Source organism: Phyllostomus hastatus, unplaced genomic scaffold, assembly GCF_019186645.2.
Source record: "Phyllostomus hastatus isolate PE091 unplaced genomic scaffold, TTU_PhHast_1.1 phas_scaffold_585, whole genome shotgun sequence".
NCBI classification, from domain to species: domain Eukaryota; kingdom Metazoa; phylum Chordata; class Mammalia; order Chiroptera; family Phyllostomidae; genus Phyllostomus; species Phyllostomus hastatus.
In genome coordinates, this window is record NW_025334037.1 from 1038405 (window position 1) to 1060014 (window position 21610).

The following is a 21610-nucleotide window of genomic DNA, read 5'->3' on the forward strand; positions in this document are numbered from 1 at the left end:
CCTACAGAGGTGGGTACTTTCAAAACTCCAACACACAGAGGAGGAAATGGAAGCTTAGAAAAGCTAGGTACCTCACTCGGTTTCATAAAATGATTAAGTGGGAATCAAGCCCAGGTTTAGCTGATTTATAGTCTGAGCTCTTAATATTTACTATAACATCACCTAAAAATTAGTTAAGGGCATGGGAAAAATATTATGAGGTGAAAATAAAAAGCAAGTTACAAAATACTACTGGGTTTTTAAAAAACAGTTTTACTGAGATGTTTAATTCACATTACCATGAAATCCACACTTTATATAATTTTCGGGACAAAAAAAAATCTGGGTTTTAGTATATTCACAAAGTTACACAATCATGACCACTACCTAATTGTAGAACCTTTTCATCACCTCAGAAAGAAACCCATACCCATCAGCAGTCACTGCCTAGTCCTCCCTCCCACCCACCTCTGGCATCTTTTTATCTACTTTCTGTCTATGATTTTGCCTAAATGGGATTATATAATATGTGGTCTTTAGTGATTAGCTGCTTTCATTTAGTATGTTTTCAAAGTTCATCCATGCTGTCCCATGTATCCATACGTTACTCCTTTTATTGAATAATATTCCATCATATGGATAGACCACATTTAGTTTATCTATTCATTAGCTAATGGGTGTCTGGGACGTTCCACTTCTGGCCTATTAAGAATAATGTTGTGCCTTGGCTGGTGTGGCTCAGTGGACTGAATGCTGGCCTGCAAACCAAAGGGTTGCCAGTTTGATCCCCAGTTAGGGCACAAGCCTGGGTTACAGGCCAGGTCCCCAGTTGGGGGCCTACAAGAGGCAACCATACATTGATGTTTCTCTCTTTCTCCCTTCCTTCCCTCTCTCTAAAAATAAATAAATAAAATCTTTAAAAAAATAAAAATATTTTTTAAAAAGAATGTTGCTATAAACATCTGTGCACATGTTTTTATGTAGACATATGTTTCCACTTCTCTTGAACACATAGCTAGAAGTGGACTTGCTGGGTCACAACGCTAAGTTTAACATTTTGAGGAGCCTATTTTCCAAAGTGGCTGTACCACTTTACATTCCCACCAGCAGTGTATGAAGGTTCTAATTTCTCCACACCCTCTCTAACACTTGTCACTGTCTTTTTTATTTTAGCTATCTTAGTGGGTGTGAAAAGGAATCTCACTGTGGTTCTATTGGATTTTTAAATATACACCTGTATCTGGGTATATGTGTAGATAAAAACGTTTTGAGGACAGACGTGGTAGACTGTCTCCAAACCATGAGGATGGAAACTCCAGAAGGGCAGAGCTCTTGGTCTGTTTTGTTCATTAAGGTATCTCAAGTGCCTGGCATACTATAGGTCCTCCATAAATATTTGCTGGATACTTATATGTATTTTTGAATTTGTCCGAAATAAAATTCCTTTGATAAGGTTTCAAGTTCTTCTCAAATTTAAAAATGCATAAGAGTGAAACTTGTCTGGGTATACTGTGCACCATTCTTCAAAGCCACCAGCTGGAAGAATATGGGAAAGCTAGTAAGTGAAAACAGGAGCACAGCCTGCACAGCAAAGGGAGGCCAGACAGTCAGTACCTGTTTTACTTGCAGCCCATGACTCCAGATCCTTTCCAAGAGGTCACAAAGGCTGGCAATCAAGGTGTTCTCTTCCACTCCAGTGATGTTGACCTCCCCGTGCCCTAGCTCCACAGCCTCTCGGCCCATCTTCTCCACCAGCATTCTCTTGGTCTACAAGGAATCAGTCGTAGGATTAGATAACCACAGCGAACAAGATCACATGCAACTGCAGAGGGTTGTGGCCACCTGCACAGCACATCTGTTGAGCTGGGACAGACAAGATGAGTGAGACCAGATACATAGAGTGTATTTATTCTCCATCATATAGGTCAGGTTCTGATGAAATGCATTCTTTAAAAGTTTAGTAAAGAAGATACAAACATAGCAATCACTGTATGACCCTGAACAAGTGAATTCATCACTCTGGATTCAGTTTTTGCATTTATGAGATAAAAAGAGTTGAATAAAACCATTTAGTTATGCTCATTCTGACATTCTCTGATTCTCACTGCTTAGCTGACCTTATTAAATAAACCTTCAAGCATTTAATCCCTAGAAATAAATCTGAAGTACCTATCAAGGGAATAAAAATATTGTGGAGTAATAACTTACTTTTAGGTAAAAATTTTTAAGTGTTTATTGTAAAACAAAGAAAAATATGCATTGTATAATGATCATCTCAGCTTTCAATGTTACTTGCCAGGTACTATATTATGCACTGCATTATCTCATTTAAGCTTCCAAATAACTCTAAGAATTATTATTGTTGCCATATAATTGATAAGGAAATTGTCATTTAACTGATAAGAAAAAGTAACTTGCCAAAATCACATAGCAAAGAAGTAGCACATCTAACATTTGAACCTAAATCTGCCTGAATATTGAGTCCAAGTACTTAAGTAAGATTTAATCATATTATAAATTTGTGACATAAAAATTTAATAAGCAGGGTGAAAATCACCACCAATCCTACTTTCAGAAGCTACAACTCTTAACACTTTTGGCATACTTCTTCCCAGTGTTACTATTCTTAATCTTTTTATTGTGAAATGTATCTCTCATATATGTATGTGTTTATAGGTATATATACACACACACATATATGTATATACTTATGATATATGCACATACACATTATGTATTATAGCCATCACCCAGGTTAAGAAATAAAATACTGTTCATGTATACCTTTGCAACACCCTACATGCCCCTTCCAATCACCTTCCCACTCTAAAAGCAATCAGTATCCTGACAAGGAAATAGTCATCTCCTGTATTTACATTCTTAAACAATGTAGTTCAGTTTTGCCAGGATGTTTTTTTTGTGATTTGCTTTTTCATTCAACTTTATATTTGTGCAATTCATCTACATTCATGGGTATGACTGCTGTCCATTTCCATCATTGTATAGCACTCCATCATATGAATATACTATAATTTATTTACTGATTCTTCTACTAATTGGTATTGGGTTGTTTCCAGTTTAAAGCTATTGTAAAGAATGCTGCTGTAAACTTTCTGCACATTATCTCCTGGGTCACACTACAAAGGTTTGTCTTGGGAATACACCTATAAGAAGAATACTAAATAGTGCTATGCTGTTTTCCAAAGTGGTCATAGCAACCTATACTACCAATAGCATGAGAGTTCCTGTTGCTCCACATGCTAGCCAGCACTTGGTAGTGTTAGACTGCTTACCATACTTTTTCAATTCTAAGAGGTACATTTTTTGCTTATTAACATCTCTGAAATTGGAATGTATTTCACAGTCACTGTTGACTGACTAGGCAACACAAGTGAAGACACTGTCATTGACTGGGTATGTATCTCAAAACCTGAGCATGAATGTCAGCAGCTTGGAAAACAAATCTCAGAGGCAACAGAAAAGCCCTCTTTCAAGAAAGGCAGCGTCACCAATGTTCTTGATGGCAGAAAAGACTACAATGTATGGAAAATCACAGATATCGATGGCTCAGAGTGAACCAACAGAAGCTTTTTTTTGAAACACCTGAATTCAAAATATCAGTACTGGCTCTGGCTGGTGTGGCTCAGTTGATTGAGTGCTAGCCTTTGAATCAAAAGGTCCCTGGTTCAATTCCCCACCAGGGCACATGCCTGGGCTGGCCCACAATCAATGTTTCTCTTGCATGTTGCTATTTCCCTCTTTCTCCCTCCCTCTCTAAAATAAAAAATAAATAAAATCTTTAAAAGATATATCAGTACTAATATGTCAATCCATCTTGTAACTAACAATTTCTTCTGCAAGAGAAAGTATTACTTGATTTCATCCTATAAATGAGTACCACTCACAATCTGAAAATGCAGGGAAATCTTTTTTCTCATTGATAAATAAACAGGATATAATAGATATCGAGTTAGTTGAATTGTCCTAAAAAGTATGGCATACTGACTTGATTGAAAGACTACATTTTTATAGAAAAGAAGTTACACATTCTTAACTAAAACATTAAAAATCAAGAATGACTATCTTTTTTTGCCCTGGCTGGTGTAGTTCAGTGGATTGAGCATGGGCTGCGAACCTAAGGGTCACCAGTTCGATTCCTAGTCAGGGCACATGCCTGGGTTGCATGCCAGGTCCCTGGTTGGGGGTGTGCAAGAGGCAACCATCAATGATATTTCTCTCCCTCTCTTTCTCCTCCCCCGCCCTCTCTCTAAAAATAAATAAAATCTTTTTAAAAATCCCCAGCCCTTACACAAAGAAATTTCAAGTGGATTAACAATTTTTTTAAATAATAATAAATGTGTGTAATTTTTTGTATATCAATTCTCAATTAAAAAAAACACAACAAGCTTAAACTGAGTAACACTTTGACCTAACACATAATAAGCATTCATACATTCTTGTTTCTAGACATATGAAATCACTGCTATCAAATTAATATAGAGGCAAAAACATTTTCATATGTGTAAGCTGAATCTGCTGAAGACAATTCAACTACAACCATTTCAAGGAATGTTAGATGTCTAAAATTAAAAACTACATCTCTCAGTTTTAAAGAATACATATTAAGTTTATGTCAAAGTGTGCTCACTTTTGATTAATGTTTTACTTCGTTTAAAACAAATACACTTAATTCCAAGTTAACACAATCTTAAAATTAATACTATCTCATATTAACAATATTTTTAAAACCAAGAAAGAACAGTCAGAGCCAAGCCTCAGTCTTAGCTCGGCTGCCAAAGGAAATAGCACACGTACAGAGGCGTCCACCGCTCACCTTGTTGCGACACTCCTTCAGCAGGCCCTCTACAAACTTCCAGTTGGTCTGGGCAATCACTGACGGGGAGAGGTTGGACAGTTTGGGCTGGCGGATGGTGCTGCCCATATTCCTGGCTTCCTGGATGTACTTCTACAGTAAACAAAAAAATCAAAGACTCCATCCATGCACACAAACTACAGGAGACCAGTACTGATGGGTACCTGAAGAGGGCACTATCACCCAGCACTTTCTTTCTGCCTCTTTCCTAGGCTCAGATAAAGTTGGGGCAGAAAATTTAACACGCAACTCTGTATAAAAGGGAAAAACTGAGAAAATATATGACGAATTCTGTTTTCTCTGATGTAGAGCAGTCCGTAAGGACTATAATTACCTTTGCTTCAATGACACAAGAGGTAAAAACAACACATGGCTGCAGCATGTATAGTTCGGCATGCAAACCCACCCAAATCTCAAAGTACTACTGAAAGTTAAGCTGGGAGGAACTTAACTCGTTTGCCCATATCAAAGATATCTTTGTTATCACAAAGTATAACCTTGCTCCAACTGTATTTTCTGCTTTTCTACAATGTTCTGGTGATTTTCCGTATGCTGTTTGTTTTAACACAGAATGCACTATAAATGGAATGAGCTGCACACTGACATCCTCTCCAGTAACCCAGATTCACAAGCAACATTTTTACCCCAGACTTCCTTCCTCTCCCATATTTATTCCAGTAGCACAATTCTGTCTGGCCCCTCAATCTGCCCCTACTACCAACACAAAGGTTAGGCTTCATTTACTATCACCTGGACTACTGCTACCTGCCTCCTAACTTGCTAGCTACCTGGCTGCTCCTAGTACCTCCTTCCTCCAAATATTCTGTCCACAGTCTCCATCACACAACAATCACCAAGCTTTTGATCCTGCATTTCCTCTACTTAAAACTCTCTTCTTTGTCTCTAACAATCTTATTGTCTTCCAAGGCTTAAATAAAGATTTTGACTCCATCAAAAAGTCTTGTTTGATGGTTACCCCAGGTAAAACTAACCTCTGCTTTCTCTAATCAGTGACCAAACACTGGCTTGCCTCTCACATGACCCTTTAAAAAGACTACTCTATTAAAGTTATTCGTGTTCCTGACTTTACTGCCTTAATAAACTGGTATTCCCTGAGACAAGGCTATCTCCTTGTTATCTTTATATTTCAAAGTGCTTACTACAATGATTTTGACCAAGTATATGTGCTCAATAGACACTGCTGGAAGAAGTAACATGAAGGTGAAGTGGAAGACCCAGGGGAGTCTAAAATTAACACCACCCTGGTTGGTATGGCTCAGTGGGTTGGGTGCTGGCCTGAAAACTGAAAGGTCCGATTCTGGTCAGGGTACATGCCTGCGTTGTGGGCCAGGTCCCCAGTAGGGGATGTGCAAGAGGCAACCAAGTGTTATTTCTCACAGTGATGTTTCTCTCCCTCTTTTTCTCCCTCCCTTCCCATCTCTCTAAAAATTATATAAAATATTTTTTAAAAAACTTTAAAAAATGTAGCTTAAAAAAAAATAACACCCGGCCAAGATGGAGGCATAGATAGACACACTGTGCCTCCTTGCACAACAAAAATAAGGACAAAAACAATTTAGAAACAAAGTAACAGCCAGAATTGACAGAAAATTGAACTGTATGGAAGTACAACAACCAAGGAGTTAAAATAGACACATTCATCCAGACGGGTAGGAAGGGTGGAGTCAGGCAGCTGGGCAGAGAGGGGTCAAGGCACAAAAACCAGTGGCACCGGCCGCACAAGGCACCCCAGGCACGCAAGATGGCAGCGGGCGGACCCTGGGCGCACAGGCGGCAGCTGGCAGACCCCAGGCAGGAGGTGGCAATGGGCAGACTCTGAGAGGCGGCAATTGTGAAGTGAAGCACTGTGCACAAGGTGGCTGGCTGACCCGGCAGACCCACATTCTCACGCAGACAGACCAGGCAAAACTGAGGAGCGAGACAGACCATGCAACCCAGGGTCCCAGCGCTGGAAAATAAAGCCTCAAAACACCAACTGAAAACACCTGTGGGGGTCGAGGTGCCGGAAGAGACTCCCAACATCACAGGAGAGTTCATTGGAGAGACTCACAGGGTCCTAGAATGTGCACAAACCCACCCGGAAATCAGCACCAGAAAGGCCCAGTTTCCTTAGGGGAAGTGGTGGAAGGGACTGAAATCCAAGAGAGCACGGAGCAAGTGCCATTATTCCCTCTCAGACCCTGCCCCCACATACAGCGTCACAACCCAGCAACTGGGTTGACCCACCCTGGTGAACACCTAGGGCTCTGCCCCTCATACGTAACAGGCACACAGAGACCAAAAAAAAAAAAGGCTCAAAATGGATCAAAGTTCCACAGCAAATACAACTAAGTGACCAAGAGATAGCCAACCTATCAAATGCACAGTTCAAAGCACTGGTGATCAGGATGCTCACAGAATTGGTTGAATTTGGTCACAAATTAGATGAAAAAATGAAGAACACACTAAGTGAAATGAAGGAAAATGCACAGGGAACCAATAGTGATGGGAAGAAAACTGGGACTCAAATCATTGGAGTGGACCAGAAGAAAGAAAAAAACAACCAAAGAGAAAAGAATGAAGAAACAAGAATTCAAAAAAAAAAAAAAAATGAGGAGAGGCTTAGGAACCTCCAGGACATCTCAAAACGTTCCAATATCCGAATTATAGGGTTGCCAGAAGGGGAAGAGGAAGAGCAACAAGTGGAAAAGTTATCTGAGCAAATAATAAAGGAGAACTTCTCCAATCTGACAAAGGAAATAGACTTCCAGGAAGTCCAGGAAGCTCAGAGAGTTCCAAAGAAGTTGCACCCAAGGAGGAACACACCAAGGCACATCATAATTACTTTAGCCAAGATTAAAGATAAGGAGAGAATCTTGAAAGCAGCAAGAGAAAAGGAGACAGTCACCAACAAAGGAGTTCCCATAAGACTGTCAGCTGATTTCTCAAAAGAGACCTTGCAGGCAAGAAGGGGCTGAAAAGAAGTATTTGAAGTCATGAAAGGCAAGGATCTACAACCAAGATTGCTCTATCCAGCAAAGCTTTCATTTAGAATGGAAGGGCAGATAAAGTGCTTCTCAGATAAAGTCAAGTTAAAGGAGTTCATCATCACCAAGCCTTTATTTTATGAAATGTTAAAGAGACTTATCTAAGAAAAAGAAGATAAAAAACATGTATAGTAAAATGAGAGCAAACTCAAAATTATTAACAACCACACTAAAACAAAAATAAAAACAAAAACAAACTAAGCAAACAACTAGAAAGGGAAGAGAACCACAGAAATAGAGATCACATGGAGGGTTAGCAACAGGGGAATGGGAGGAGGAGAGAGGGGGAAAAGGTACAGAGAATAAGTAGCATAGATGGTAGGTAGAAAATAGACAGGGGGAGGGCAAGAACAGTATGGGAAATGTAGAAGCTAAAGAACTTATGACACATGAACATGAACTGAAGGGGGGAATGTGGGTGGGAGAGAGTATGCAGGGTGGAGGGGAATGAAGTGGAGGGAATGGGACAACTGTAATAGAATAATCAATAAAATATATTTTAAAAAATAACACCAACACCCAACACCCTTTACAGCACCCTCACAAAAACTCCTAAGCATAGCTTATCCTATGAATCAGCAGTTACAAATTTATAACCATGCCTTGCAATTTTAATTTATTCCTTTAAAATATAGCAAAGGCAAAATATGTTCCTTTCCCATCACTGAGGTGCCAGACACATATGAAAACAATATGCTTTATAGAATTTTATAAGTATATAATGCAATTTGCAGGGTATTTTCTTAAAGAGAAGTTTCCTGACATAGGTTTTTTAAGGTTAAACTCCAGTTTTCACAACTTCTGTGCAACTGAGTAAGGCCGGGTTTCCAGCCTGAGGTTTACAATTGGAAGCTTCACTGGGAACAAGTTACAGTAGAGCTGAGAAACTCAGCTTACAAGCAATGAGGACTCAGGGGGTCCTCATTCAAGAATCCTCAGTCCCCAGGCACCTGATAACAGTCCTCTCCTTTGCCTCTCTAAGAAAAAAATTCAAGAATGCCTGTTTTAAATTAATATACACAAAAAATAGGGAAAATGTACCCCTCTCCCCAAGTTTGGATATTAACAGCACTAACCCAAGTTCAGCTTCTCTTCCTTCTAACTCTAACAGAATTACTTCTTTACTACCATACCACGCACAAAAGAAGGCTCACAAAATTTAAAAGGATTTCTCCCAAGTTGCAGACTCTCGTCCTCTGAGGTTCCTGTCACACTCCCCAGGGAGTATGGTGCATGAGGGAGTACTGAAAGGACAGAGAAAGGCGCTCTTCTAAGCACTGATATAACTTCTGAGTGGGCCTGCAAATAGGGCCTAGCTCAAAGAGAGGACCTACATGGCTAGCGGTTGGTTGTCAGGTACAAAACATCATACGTCCTAGATTTGTCATAACCTAGGGGCAGTATCAGGCTTCAGGAACTCACTCTATTCTTAACCCTTCTTTATGGGAAAAGATGTCTGAATGTGGAATGGAGGCAACCCCAACAGTCTGCATAGATAACCTCTGCTCTGATTAGTAACTTCCCCACAATAAACCCTGTTACAAGCTATGGGGTTGCCTGCTTGGTTTTTTGGTCTCAAAGTACTTTCTTGGTTCGGTAGTCACTGTACCTCTGCTCCATATTCAAATGAGGTCATTGCTAGGACACTTGGATCAGACCAGAGGCCAAGGAAATAGGAAAGAAAATGAGAGTGTAGCATGATAATAGGCCCATTCCTTGTTATTCTTGAGGTGACTTACCTCTCTCTGGTCATTGTCTAAACGAAGGTGTTCTGTGTGCTGCTTCTGCCGATCTTTCCGCCTCCACTGGGCAGGGGCATTCCTTTTTGTCCACCTGAAAAAAATCAAAGCAGGCAATTAATAACATCCCAGTAAGTCCATGACAGGAAAAAACTTGAATATCTAGGGACCAATGCTGGGCATGGAAAACCACCAAGGAGTCACTAGAGATAGCTCAGAGACCTTGAGGAAGGATAGCTTAAAGATCAATAACTGGGCAAGAGAGATAACTCCCCAGGGAACACAGACATATCTCTCTTCAAACATCTTCAGAAAGTTCACATGTAGATTTGGAACTATATTCAACCAACTCTGCCTGGGCTTTGTTACACTCATCTCCAAAAGTAACTGAAGAATAGCAATCCAGCTGAGTCATCTACTTTCAGTTCGGACTCCTATTATTTCAACCACCACTTATTGAAGATAAAATGCTAGCTAGATGTTGTATGGGATTCAGTCATAAGATAATTTCAACCCATTTGCAGCCTGCCTTTTTGCAGGTCCTGAGCATGTGGAGCTATCCCAATTTGCACAGTAGAGGCAGGAACTGATAAAATTCTTGTCACCCATTTTCTTGTTCAAAAAAGTGAATGATCTGGATAGTTTGGGTCTTCTCCATATTTGCTTTATGAAATTCAGAGGGAGCTGTGATGATTAAGGAGCTGGATCAGGGAATCCCTAGGGTTAACTCACTTGTTGCTGGCTGGCCCAATGGAAAGCACATCAGACTGTAGCTTTGGGAAGAAACCTGGCTCATACTTTCCTTGTCCAATCTTCATATCAAGTAAATGGGGGTGAACTGCAGTATGGTCAATTTTTGCCAGACGCAGCTCAATTGCTTTCTCTGGATCAGAAAAAAAAAGTAAAATATTTTTTTAAATATACTATAATCTGGGCCATATAATAAGTCTCAATAAATATAATTTGAATCACACAAAGTACATCCTCTGACCACAATAATCAATGATATCTTAAAACTAAATTAACATACTTCTAAATAACCCAAGCATAAACAACCAAAAAAAAAAAATCAAAGGGAAGTAAGAACTGAATACAAAAGCACAAAACATAAGAATTTGTAGCATGTCATTAATATTAGCTGAAAGGAAATTTATGAAAATAAATGCCTGCCTTAGAAAAGAAAAAAGATCTCAAATTAATGAGCTTAGCTTCCACCTTCAGAAACTAGAAAAAGATGAGCAATTTAAAGTCAAAGTATAAGAAATAATAAAGGCCAGAGTGAAATCAATGAAATAAATAGACAAAATTAATAAATCCAGAAACTGATTCTTTCAGAAGATCAGTAAAACTAATACACTTCTAGTCTGATCAATCAGGATAAAAAGGAAAAGACACAAATTTACCAATGTCAGGGATGAGAGAAGTGACATTGCTACACATTTGACAGGATACATCACATATAACTTAATGCCAAAAAATTTGACAACAGGTGAAATAGACAAATTCCTTGAAAGATGCAAACTGCCAAGTTGACTCAAGAAGAAACAGCTAATATGAATAGCTCTTTTTTTTTATTGAATCTATAGTTTAAAATCTTCCCTCCCCTCCAGCAAAAAACCCAACCCTCCACGCCCAGATGGCTTCACTGATGAATTCTGCCAAACATCTAAAGAAGAAACAGTATCACTTACACATGCTCTTCCAGGAAACTGAAGAGGAGAGAATACTTCCCAATTTATTCTTTCAAGCCATCATTATCGTGATACCAAATCAGGCAAGATATTACATAAAACTATGAAACAAAATTCCTCATGAACAGAGATGAAAAAATTCTAAACAAAATTTTAGTAAACTGAATTTAATAATATACAAAAAGATAATACATCATGATCAAATGGAGTTTACCTCCAGAATGCAAGACTTAGTAACTCACCATATTAACAAACTAAAACTAAAAACCACACAATTACCCCAATAGATGCAGAAGAAGCATTTAATGAAATACAGCACCCACTGCTGATAAAAAGTTTTGGTAAACTAGTAACAGAGTAAACATCTGTAGATGATGGTGAATGTTTTCCCCCTAAAATCAGGAACAAGACAAAGATGTCTACTCTCACCACTTCTGTTTGACACTGTAGTAAAGCCAGTGCAAAAGGCAAGAAATAAAAGGCACCAGACTGGAAAGAAAAATGTAAAACTATCATTATTCCCAGGCAATATGATTTATCTATGTAGAAGATCTGATATAATTACAAAAAAGCTATTAAAAGTAAGTTTAGTGTGGTTGCATGACATAGATCAATTACAAAACTCTATTATATTCTATATTAGTAATAAACAATCAAAAATTTAAAATTTTAAGTATTTATAATACCAAAAATATTAAATACTTAGGGATAAATATGACAAAAGCATGCAAAACTTGTATACTAAAAAATACTTGTACAAAACTGCTGAGAGAAATTAAAGACCTAAATAAATACAGAGATATGCCATGTTCATGGATCAGAACACTCAATGTTAAGATGTCAATTCTCCCTAAATTGATGTATAGATTCAAGGTAATCCCAATCAAAATTTCAGAAGGGTGTTTATAGAAATTGATAAGCTGGTTCTAAATATCTATGAAATACAAAGGGCCTAGAACAATCAAAATAACTTTGAAAAAGAATAAAGTTGCCCTGGCTGGTGTGGTTCAGTGGACTGAGTGCCAGCCTACCAACCAAAGGGTTGTTGGTTTGATTCCCATTCCGGGCACATGCCTGGGCTGCAAACCAGGTCAGGTCCCCCGGTAGGGGGCATACAAGAGGCAATCACACACTGATGTTTCTCTCCCTCTCTTCCTCCCTCCCCTCCCCCTCTGTCTATAATAAATAAATAAGATCTTAAAAAAAGAAGAAGAAAGTTGAAGGACTAACATTACCTGACTTCAGGATTTAATATAAAGCTACAGTAATTAAGACTTCGGGATTTAATATATAGCTAGAGTAATTAAGCAATGGTGTAAATGTAGATTAAATGTAGATTAATGAAGCAGAACAGAGAACCCAGAAATAGGTTTACACATAACCTATATACAGCTTATACTTTGACAAAGGATAAAAAGGCAATTCATCATAAGTATGGGGAGCATTTGGAGGGTTATCAGCTGGGAGGGGGAAGGGGGAGAAATGGGGAAATGGTGCAGGGATCAAGAAGCATAACTGGTAAGAACAAAATAGAAAGGGAAATGTTAAGAATAATACAGGAAAGGGAGAAGCCAAAGAACTTCCATGCACGTCCCATAGACATGAACTAAGGGAGTGGGGGACTGCTACAGGGGAGAGGAGCAAAGGGGAAAATAATTGGGACAACTGTAACAGCATACTCAATAAAATATACTTTAAAAAAAGAATAAATTTCACACTCTAGAACCCTAGCTTTCAGAACTGCCAGCAGCAGGTCTACATACGCACAGAGTAGAAAGAAACCCTAAGAGAGAACACGGTTAATAGGAATACTTCTAAATCTTTACAGTATGTGGATATATAAAATTTATCTGACTAAAAACAGTAATGGTTTAAGAGAAAACACACTTTAAAATCTATTACTGGAATTGTTAGGGAACCAACAAGGAAGAAGTCAATCTAGCTTCATAAGGAAGGATGAAGTGCTTTAACAAATAAAGTTAAACACAATCACAAAAAAACTGCTGGAAAACAGAATTGTGCCAAGATTCTCAGAACTTAGTTTCCTCTCTGTTACCGACACAGCATAGCCGTAGGAATACAAGTTTAAGAAAATCAATAACACTGTTCTTTCCAATCCTTTTCTACCATATACGACAGTTTATTTATTTAAGCATAGACTTATCTACCTACAGTGTCCAAGAAAAGGCTGGGAAACTTTCCACTATTTAGATTTTATGCCAAGTAGCAGTAACTTCAATCAAATCATACTCATACAAGCAAACTTCCTATTTGAAATGTACCCGCCCATCCAGGAAACCAGGGCACAGTAGGCTCTACTTTGGTGCCTGCTACTTAAGTCAGAAAGACTATGGGCAGACGGGGAGGTGATAGTGCATTCTGTAAGCGAGGGATCTGGGAGTTTAATATACTGACTATTTCATAGATGTTAAATGGTCAAGAAAATTACTTCTTCCAGCACAGTTTTCTTCAAGTGTGACACCTAGTGCAAGTAAATTCAGTCTTCGATTCTTAAATAGTAGAAATGTAGAAAAGGCTGCCTTCTTTTGTAATTCATTTTTATTGTCAAATCTTGTAAAACAGAAACTAAGTCTGCCTGTGTTAATGTCAGTTCAGACTTTTTAAAAATGTCTAATAGTTATTTTCAAATTGAAAAATAAAGGCAATTCATGGGACAAAAAATAGCCTTTTCTACAGCTGATACTTACATTACTCATAGAAATTATAATTAATCATAGATTCAAACAAAAAGCCTAAAACTATAAAACTTCCAGAAGGAAATATAGAGAAAAATATCCTGCTCTGGCTGGTGTGGGTCAGTGGACTGAGTGTCAACCTGTAACTCAAAAGGTCGCCAGTTCGATTCCCAGTCAGGGCACATGCCTGGGTTCAGGCCAGGTCACCAGTTGGCAGTGTGTGAGAGGCAACCACACAGTGATGTTTCTCTCCCTCTCTTTCTCCCTCCCTTTCCTTCTCTTTAAGAATAAATAAATACCCCTGGCTGGCGTAGCTCAGTGGATTGAGTGCGGGCTGGGAACCAAAGTGTCCCAGGTTCGATTCCCAGCCAGGGTACATTCCTGGGTTGCAGGCCATAACCCCCAGCAACTGCACATTGATGTTCCCTCCCTAAAAATAAATAAATAAAATCTTTAAAAAAAAAAAAGAATAAATAAATAAAACTTTTAAAAAAATCTATGTGACCTTACTTAGGCAAAAATTTCTTAGCTACAACACCAGAAGCATAATAAATTTTTTAAAAACTGATAAATTAGTTATCACTTCATCAACATTTAAAACTTCATTCTTCAAAAGACACTGTTAAGAAAACAAACACACAAGCCACAGAGTGGGTATATCTGGTAGAGGATTTGCATCCAGAATATATAAAGAAATTTCAAAACTCACTAATAAGTAAATAACCCAATTTTAAAAATGGGCAAAAACTTTAAACATGCAACTCACCAGAGAAGATGGATGGCAAATAAACAGATGACAAATGTTCAACATTATTAGTCATCAGAAACATACAAACAAACCACAATGAGATACCACTACACACCTATCAGAATGGCTAAAACTGAAAAGACTGACCAAACTAATGCTGGCTACAGTGTGGGAGAACTATGACTCTCCTACACTGCTAGTGGGAATGTAAAATGCACAATCCCTTTGAAAGACAACTTGGCCGTTTCTTTATAAAGTAAACATACAAACATCATACGATCCAGTTATTCCACTCCTAGCTATTTATCCAAAGAAAACGTCTGTACACAAATGTTCATTGCCCAGGTGCCCACCAAAAAGGTAAACAGACAAATGGTAGTAATATCCATACAATGGAATACTACTTACATGAATCTCAAAATAATTATGCTAAGAAGCCAAAGTTAAAAAAAAAGAGTAATTACTATATGATTCCATGTTTATAAAATTCTAGAATACGAAAACTGTCCAGTAACAGAAATCACAGCAGTGGTTGTGGGATTTGGAGAGAGTGGGGAGGAGCTGGGATGAAGGTCTTACAAATGGCGAACTTTTGAGGATGACAGGTATGTTTGCAAGTTCTTGATGAAAGTGAATACATATACGAAAACTTTAAATATGTTTGGTTTATTGCATGTCAATCATACCTCAAAAATTTTTAAGAGTAAGAACAAAAATAGCTGGTAAAACTCCTGGTATTTTCTAGTCACGTAAAAACATCTCAACCTTTTGGCCTTGCTATTATCCTAGGTTAAAGTTGCCTTCTCTCTTTGAACCTTCCTCGCTTCCCCCACCTTTACTCTTATTCAACAGAACTTATTCAGTTGTCTGAAATGTGCCAAGCACTAAAAAGAAAAGATAAAACGTACCAAGCAATACTCTATCTAGGTCCAGTGGATACGTGGTGAGCCAATGGAACATCTTTACTAATAAAATTAGTGAGTAAGAATTGATTGTCATCCAGATACCTTTCAAGTGTAACATTTTAAAAGATCTCCAAAAAAGATTCCTTTAGTTATGCTTTTACCATTTTCCAATCAGACTGGTTCAAGAAGCTGAAGTGTCCATGTGGGGTGGGCTCCAGGCTATGTATCTAAGGCAAAATCCCTGCTCTAGCGTATCTATAGTGCCTCTCACTGGGACACAGGTGAGGGATATAACGGGACACAGGTGAGGGATATAACAACAACAAAGGTATTCCCATTATTCCTGGAGCACAGCATAAGGGTTGCCTGAAGGGTCTCTGTGATACCCATTTTTTCCTGAAATGAGTCATACAAATGAGGGTTAACCCTCCCTTCCACACCCCAAACCCCACGTTCTAACTGGCTCATGACAACACATGTGCAGCCACAACGAAGACCAGAGTAATTCAAACCAGTGCACTGTGGTGTTAGGTGTCCAACAAATTCATACAGATGGGTTAAGAATTGACTGCCTCAACCCTTGGGCAGATGAGCAGTGCCTCAAGTGACTAGAGCCTCTCGCTTTACAGCTTCCAGCTACAAGCAGACTCCTCCCTTTATTCCAGTGAGCCATATACAAATACTGTCCTTTTCAAGTATAGCACCACATAAAAGATTGGGAAGTCCCGATTTAAACTGATGGCTTGGGAGATGTTTCTCTAAAAATCTTATTTAAAAAATCTTGGAGTCTTGTAAAAATCTCCATCGAGCTCCCCAGGACCAAACCCTGAGGCAGGGTTCAGGAATCTGAAGCCTGATGTGTTCCAGGAGGCGTGGATGACTATGTCAGAGCAGCCCACTTGCATGGGCAACATGTCCCCAAATCAAGCCTTAACCAAGAGGATTGTCATCTTAATGAAAGTCCTGGATCAAGAGCTGAAAGATAAAGACAGACGGCTAGAGAATGCAGTCAATGAAGACAGGACTTTGTCCAAATTGTCACCAGACATATCTTCTTCAAAACCTAGAAAAACGCTTACTTGGCATGTTTATTTATTCAGTAAACATTTGTTGAGTACTTAGCTTATGTTAAGCATGTAGTAGGTATTTATAATGTTTGGTAAACAAATGAACAATATATACAAAACAGTGACAAGGACACTGAACATCCCACAAGGAAGTGAACATACTACCTAATCTGACACCTCAAATTAAGACCATTCTCCAGCTACACTGATCTACATAGGACTTCTGTGAACAAAAAGGCCTTTTCTATCATGCACACAACAAACCACTTTTAGCATCTGTATGTGCTAAGCACAATGGTAAAAGTTGGGAGGTAAGAAAATAAATATAGTCTCTGCCCTTAAATTGTTCCCAGGTAATGATAGCTCAAAATAACGGATATTACAGAGGAGAGGTAAGAACAAAGCAACACAGGAGCAAAGGAGGAATGCACCAACTCGGCCTCAGGGCATTAGAGAAGGCTTCACAGAGGAATCATACCAGCTTTTTGCCTCAAACACTATCAAGTGCTTACATGTAACTCATTTGCCCCTTCTTTCTTGCTAATAGAATCCCGTATTGTTCAGGGTAACATTACATCCAATTCATGACTCACTTTCACAGCCTCCCTTGCACTTAAGTATGGTCACATAACATGGCTCTGGCCCATGAGACAATGGAAGTTGTTGGGATAGCTTTTCTGGGATAGCTTTTGCTTTCTGATACAAGGGAAAATACAGCTGGCAGCAACCTCCCCTCTTCTTGCCCTGAATGTGAACATAAAAAGCCTCTTGTAAACATGAGGCAACAGCATGAATATAGAAGTCAATGTACTAAGGACAGCTGAATATAAAGTTAGAACCTCAGTTCCTGATTACACGGTTGAGCAGATGAACCAATACCAGCAACCACCAATTTTGCACTCTTGCTATTCTGAGAAAAACAATCCCCACATCTGTCTAACCCACTGCTGATTAGATTCTCTATTACCTACAGCAGGGCCACTTCCTAACTGACACAGTGTTTAAGGATGAAAAAAGTTAACCAGGCAAAAAAGACAGGAAAGAGCATTTCAGGCTATGGGAACAACTTATACAAAAGCAGAAACAGGGAAAGAAGGTGGCATGTTTAGGAACAGGGACACATTGGGGACATAATCCAAGAAGCTGAAAAGTACAGCAACAAGGAGGCCTCACCTGCTTCATCCACAGTGGTGCACTTCTGGTACATGGATGTGCGGAGGGTAGGCGTCCGAACATTCAACAGCCTGATCTTGTCTACTCGGGAATCGAAAACCCGCAGCACAGGGTCTTTATCATCATCATCGTGACACATAATTTTATTGTCAATGAAAGAAGCAAACATCTGGGTCTCAAGGAATCTTGAGAGAAAAGGCAGGTAGGGCTCAGGCTGATCTGATAGAAAAGATGCCTGGTGGGAAAAAGGAAACAGACAGTCATCACTGGACAAGGGAAAAGGGTATGTCAGCCTTGACCAGCAAAGGCAACACATCCAAAGGATCCAATATGATAATAATTCTCTTAAGTTCCTTAGGTATTGATGAAAAGCAAACAGCAAAATCTCTTCATCATTGTTTTTTAACACAAGGTAAAATCACTTCATAGTAAGAACCAGACCTCTGTTCCAAAGCAACCAGACCTTATATTTTCTCAACAAGAGAGGGACCATAAACTTGTTTCCAGCATAGAATACAACTCACCCTTGAACAACATAGGTTTGAACTGCACAAGTCCACTTACATACATATAGTTTTCAATAAATATACAGCTGGTCCTCCATCCATACCCCAGGATTTTGCATCTATGGATTCAACCAACCACAGGTAAAAACAGTATTTTCAATCCGCAGTAGGGAACCATGGATGCAGCAGTACACGTTGTTCTACACCATTCTACTTATGGAACTTGAGCATCTGCCGATTTCAGCATCTGTGAGGATCTTGGAAACAAGTCCCCACAGATACCAAGGGACAGATGAAGTTTTGGGGGAGTCAAAAGTTATACCCAAATTTCTGACTGTGCAGGGGTTTGGCTCCCCTAACCCCTACATTGTTCAAGGGTCCTCTGTATTATGCAAGAAAAACTTGTCACCAGTTAAACCTTCGTGCATTACCATCGCCCCAGCAGATTAAACTCACTTTATCAAAGTTTTGCATCTGCTCCCTGTTGGTAAACCAGGACTCCTTATCCTGGCTGGGCTGAATGACGAACACCTCATAATCAGCAAACATCTGAGTGAAACGATTTGCAAAAACTTCCCGGATCTGAATGTTTAGCTGGTAAATCCTGAGTTCTTCTTCATCACACTGAATTTTCAGATCCTTATTGCTGCTGGGGTCTTCACGTACTTCCAGCTATAAAAAAGAAATGACAGTTGAGAACACAGAAGTTTTTTCCTCTTATCCCAAAAAAATGCAACTCATTTGTTTTTTTTCTCCCCGGTCATTTACTTTGCGGGAGGGAGGGAGGGGGAGAGAGACAGAGAGAGAGAGGGGGAGACAGGGAGAGAGAGGGAGAGAGTGAGAGAGAGACAGGGACGGGGGAGAGAGGGAGAGAGAGAGAAGGGAAAAAGAAAAAGAAAAAGGGATACGGACATGGAGAAGAGATAAATGAGATGTTCCACTTGCAGGTACCCAGTAACTCAATGAAAGTGATCATTATGGGAAGAGAGAGATTCAGCAATAGAGAAAACGGTGCAACTTATCTCAAAGGTCTGGGGAAGGAGGGAATCTGGAAGTCAGTAAGAAAATGATAATGCAAAGAAGCATGACTAGACTCTAGCTTGACCTACATCTTTTTGATTTTCTCCCCCATATCACTTTCCTTATGTCTCCCTAAGAATTTTTCCTTATTGTGTCTTTTTAACCTTTTTAATCTCTCTAAATATTTCTCTGCTCCTCTATAACTGGTCATGATATTTTTTGCATTTTTTTATGTTTACAATTTTTCAATTACAGTTTACATTCATATTTTTATATTAGTTTCAGGTATATAGCACAGTAGTTAGACAATCATGTACTTTATAAAGTGTTACCCTGCTATTTCTAGTAACCAACTGGAACCACACATAGTTATTACTAACTGGCCATGATGTTTTCTAAATATATTTTACTGATTATGCTATTACAGTTGTCCCAGATTTTCCCCCTTTGCCCCCCTCTACCCAGAACCTCCATTCCCTCCAGCAATCACCTCCACTTAGTTCAAGTCCATGGGTCATACATATAAGTTCTTTGGCTTCTCCATTTCCTATACTATTCTTAACATCCCCCCTTGTCTATTTTGTACCTAACCAATTATGCTTTTTATTCCCCATACATTCCCCCCTATTCTCTCTCCTCCCCCTGCCCGCTGATAATCCTCAAAATGATCTCCATATCTATGATTCTGTTCTTGTTCTAGTTGTTTGCTTATTTTTCAGATTCAGTTGTTGACAGTAGGGAATTTTTTGCCATTTTAATGTTCACAGTTTTGCTCTTGTTCTTAAATAAGTCCCTTTAACATTTCATGTAATAATGGCTTGGAGATGATGAACTCCTTTAGCCTTTATTTACCTTGTCTGGGAAGCACTTTATCTGCCCTTCCATTCTAAATGATAGCTTTGCTGGATAGAGTAATCTTGAATGTAGGTCCTTGCCTTTCATGACTTCAAATACTTCTTTCCAGCCCCTTCTTGCTGGTAAGATTTCTTTTGAGAAGTCAGCTGATAGTCTTATGGGAATTCCTTTGTAGGTAACTCTCTGCTTTTCTTTTGCTGCTTTTAAGATTCTCTCTTTATCAGACACATGGACAAAAACAAGGTGGGGGTAGAAACGGGAGGGAGGTGGGGAGGGCTGGGGGGGTGGGCTGGGATGGGAGTAAAAGGCAGAAAAGTGTACTTTAACAACAATAAAAATAAAAATAAAAAATAAATAAATAAAAATAAATAAAATCTTTAAAAAGATTTTTTTTAAAAGATTCTCTCTTTAACTTTTGGCATTTTAACTATGATGTGTCTTGGTGTGGTCCTGTTTGGGTCCAACTTATTTGGGACTCTCTGTGCCTCCCAGACTTGTATGTCTGTTTCCTTTGCCAAATTAGGAAAGCTTTCTTTCAAATAAGTTTTCAATTTCTTATTGTTCCTCTTCTCCTTCTGGCACCCCTATGATTCTGATGCTCGTACGTTTAAAGTTGCCCCAGAGGTTCCTAAGGCTATCCTCATTTGTTTTAAGTTCTTTTTTCTTCCTGCTGCTCTAATTGAATGCTTTTTTCTTCCTTGTGTTCCAAATCATTATCTCAGCTTCATCCTTTCCATTGTTGGTTCCAAGTAGATTTTTCTTTATTTCACTTAGCACAACTTTCATTTCTTCCCTTATGGTTTTGTTGTACTCAATGAGTTCTTCAACATCCTGATCACCAGCACTTTGAACTCTGCATCTGATAAGTTGGTTATCTCCACTTTGTTGAGTTCTTTTTCTGGAGTTTTGTTCTGTTATTTCATTTGGGCCATGTTCCTTTGTCTCCTCAATTTGGCAGCCTCCCTGTGTTTGTTTCTGTGTATTAAGTAGAGCTGCTTTGACTTCCTGACTTACTAGTGTGGCCTATTATAGAAAAGACATCTATAAATTGTGTGAGCAAAGCCTTAGGTAATCTCCAGGGTGGGGCAACCCACTTCACCACTTTGTGGCTGTGTGAGTGTAGGGGGAAGGCTCGGAGAGGGGACACTGTCACTGCCTAGCTTCCAGATGTTTGCCTGGCACTCACCCTGTTTCCAGTCACTTCACCCACTTACCATATGTGATTGGCGCCCTTCCAGGTGTTGCCCTGGTGGTGAATCTCAGAGTGGGTGGGTTTGCACACGTTCTAAAACCATGTGGTCCCTGTAAGTG

The 21610-nt window shown here is 39.1% G+C and overlaps 1 protein-coding gene across 4 annotated transcripts in view; it reads right to left on the reverse strand.

Annotated features, from left to right (window-relative positions):
* Positions 1 to 21610, reverse strand: part of DENND5A (DENN domain containing 5A) — a 95602-nt gene that overhangs the window by 18846 nt on the left and 55146 nt on the right. For all 4 annotated transcript variants that reach the window (XM_045825421.1, XM_045825420.1, XM_045825419.1 and 1 more), the window contains 6 exons: positions 18881 to 19096; positions 17919 to 18153; positions 10371 to 10521; positions 9639 to 9732; positions 4814 to 4945; positions 1594 to 1746 (listed from right to left, as the gene is read on the reverse strand). In XM_045825421.1, the coding sequence (XP_045681377.1) occupies positions 1594 to 1746; positions 4814 to 4945; positions 9639 to 9732; positions 10371 to 10521; positions 17919 to 18153; positions 18881 to 19096 (981 nt within the window). The remainder of the gene's footprint in view (positions 1 to 1593; positions 1747 to 4813; positions 4946 to 9638; positions 9733 to 10370; positions 10522 to 17918; positions 18154 to 18880; positions 19097 to 21610) is intronic.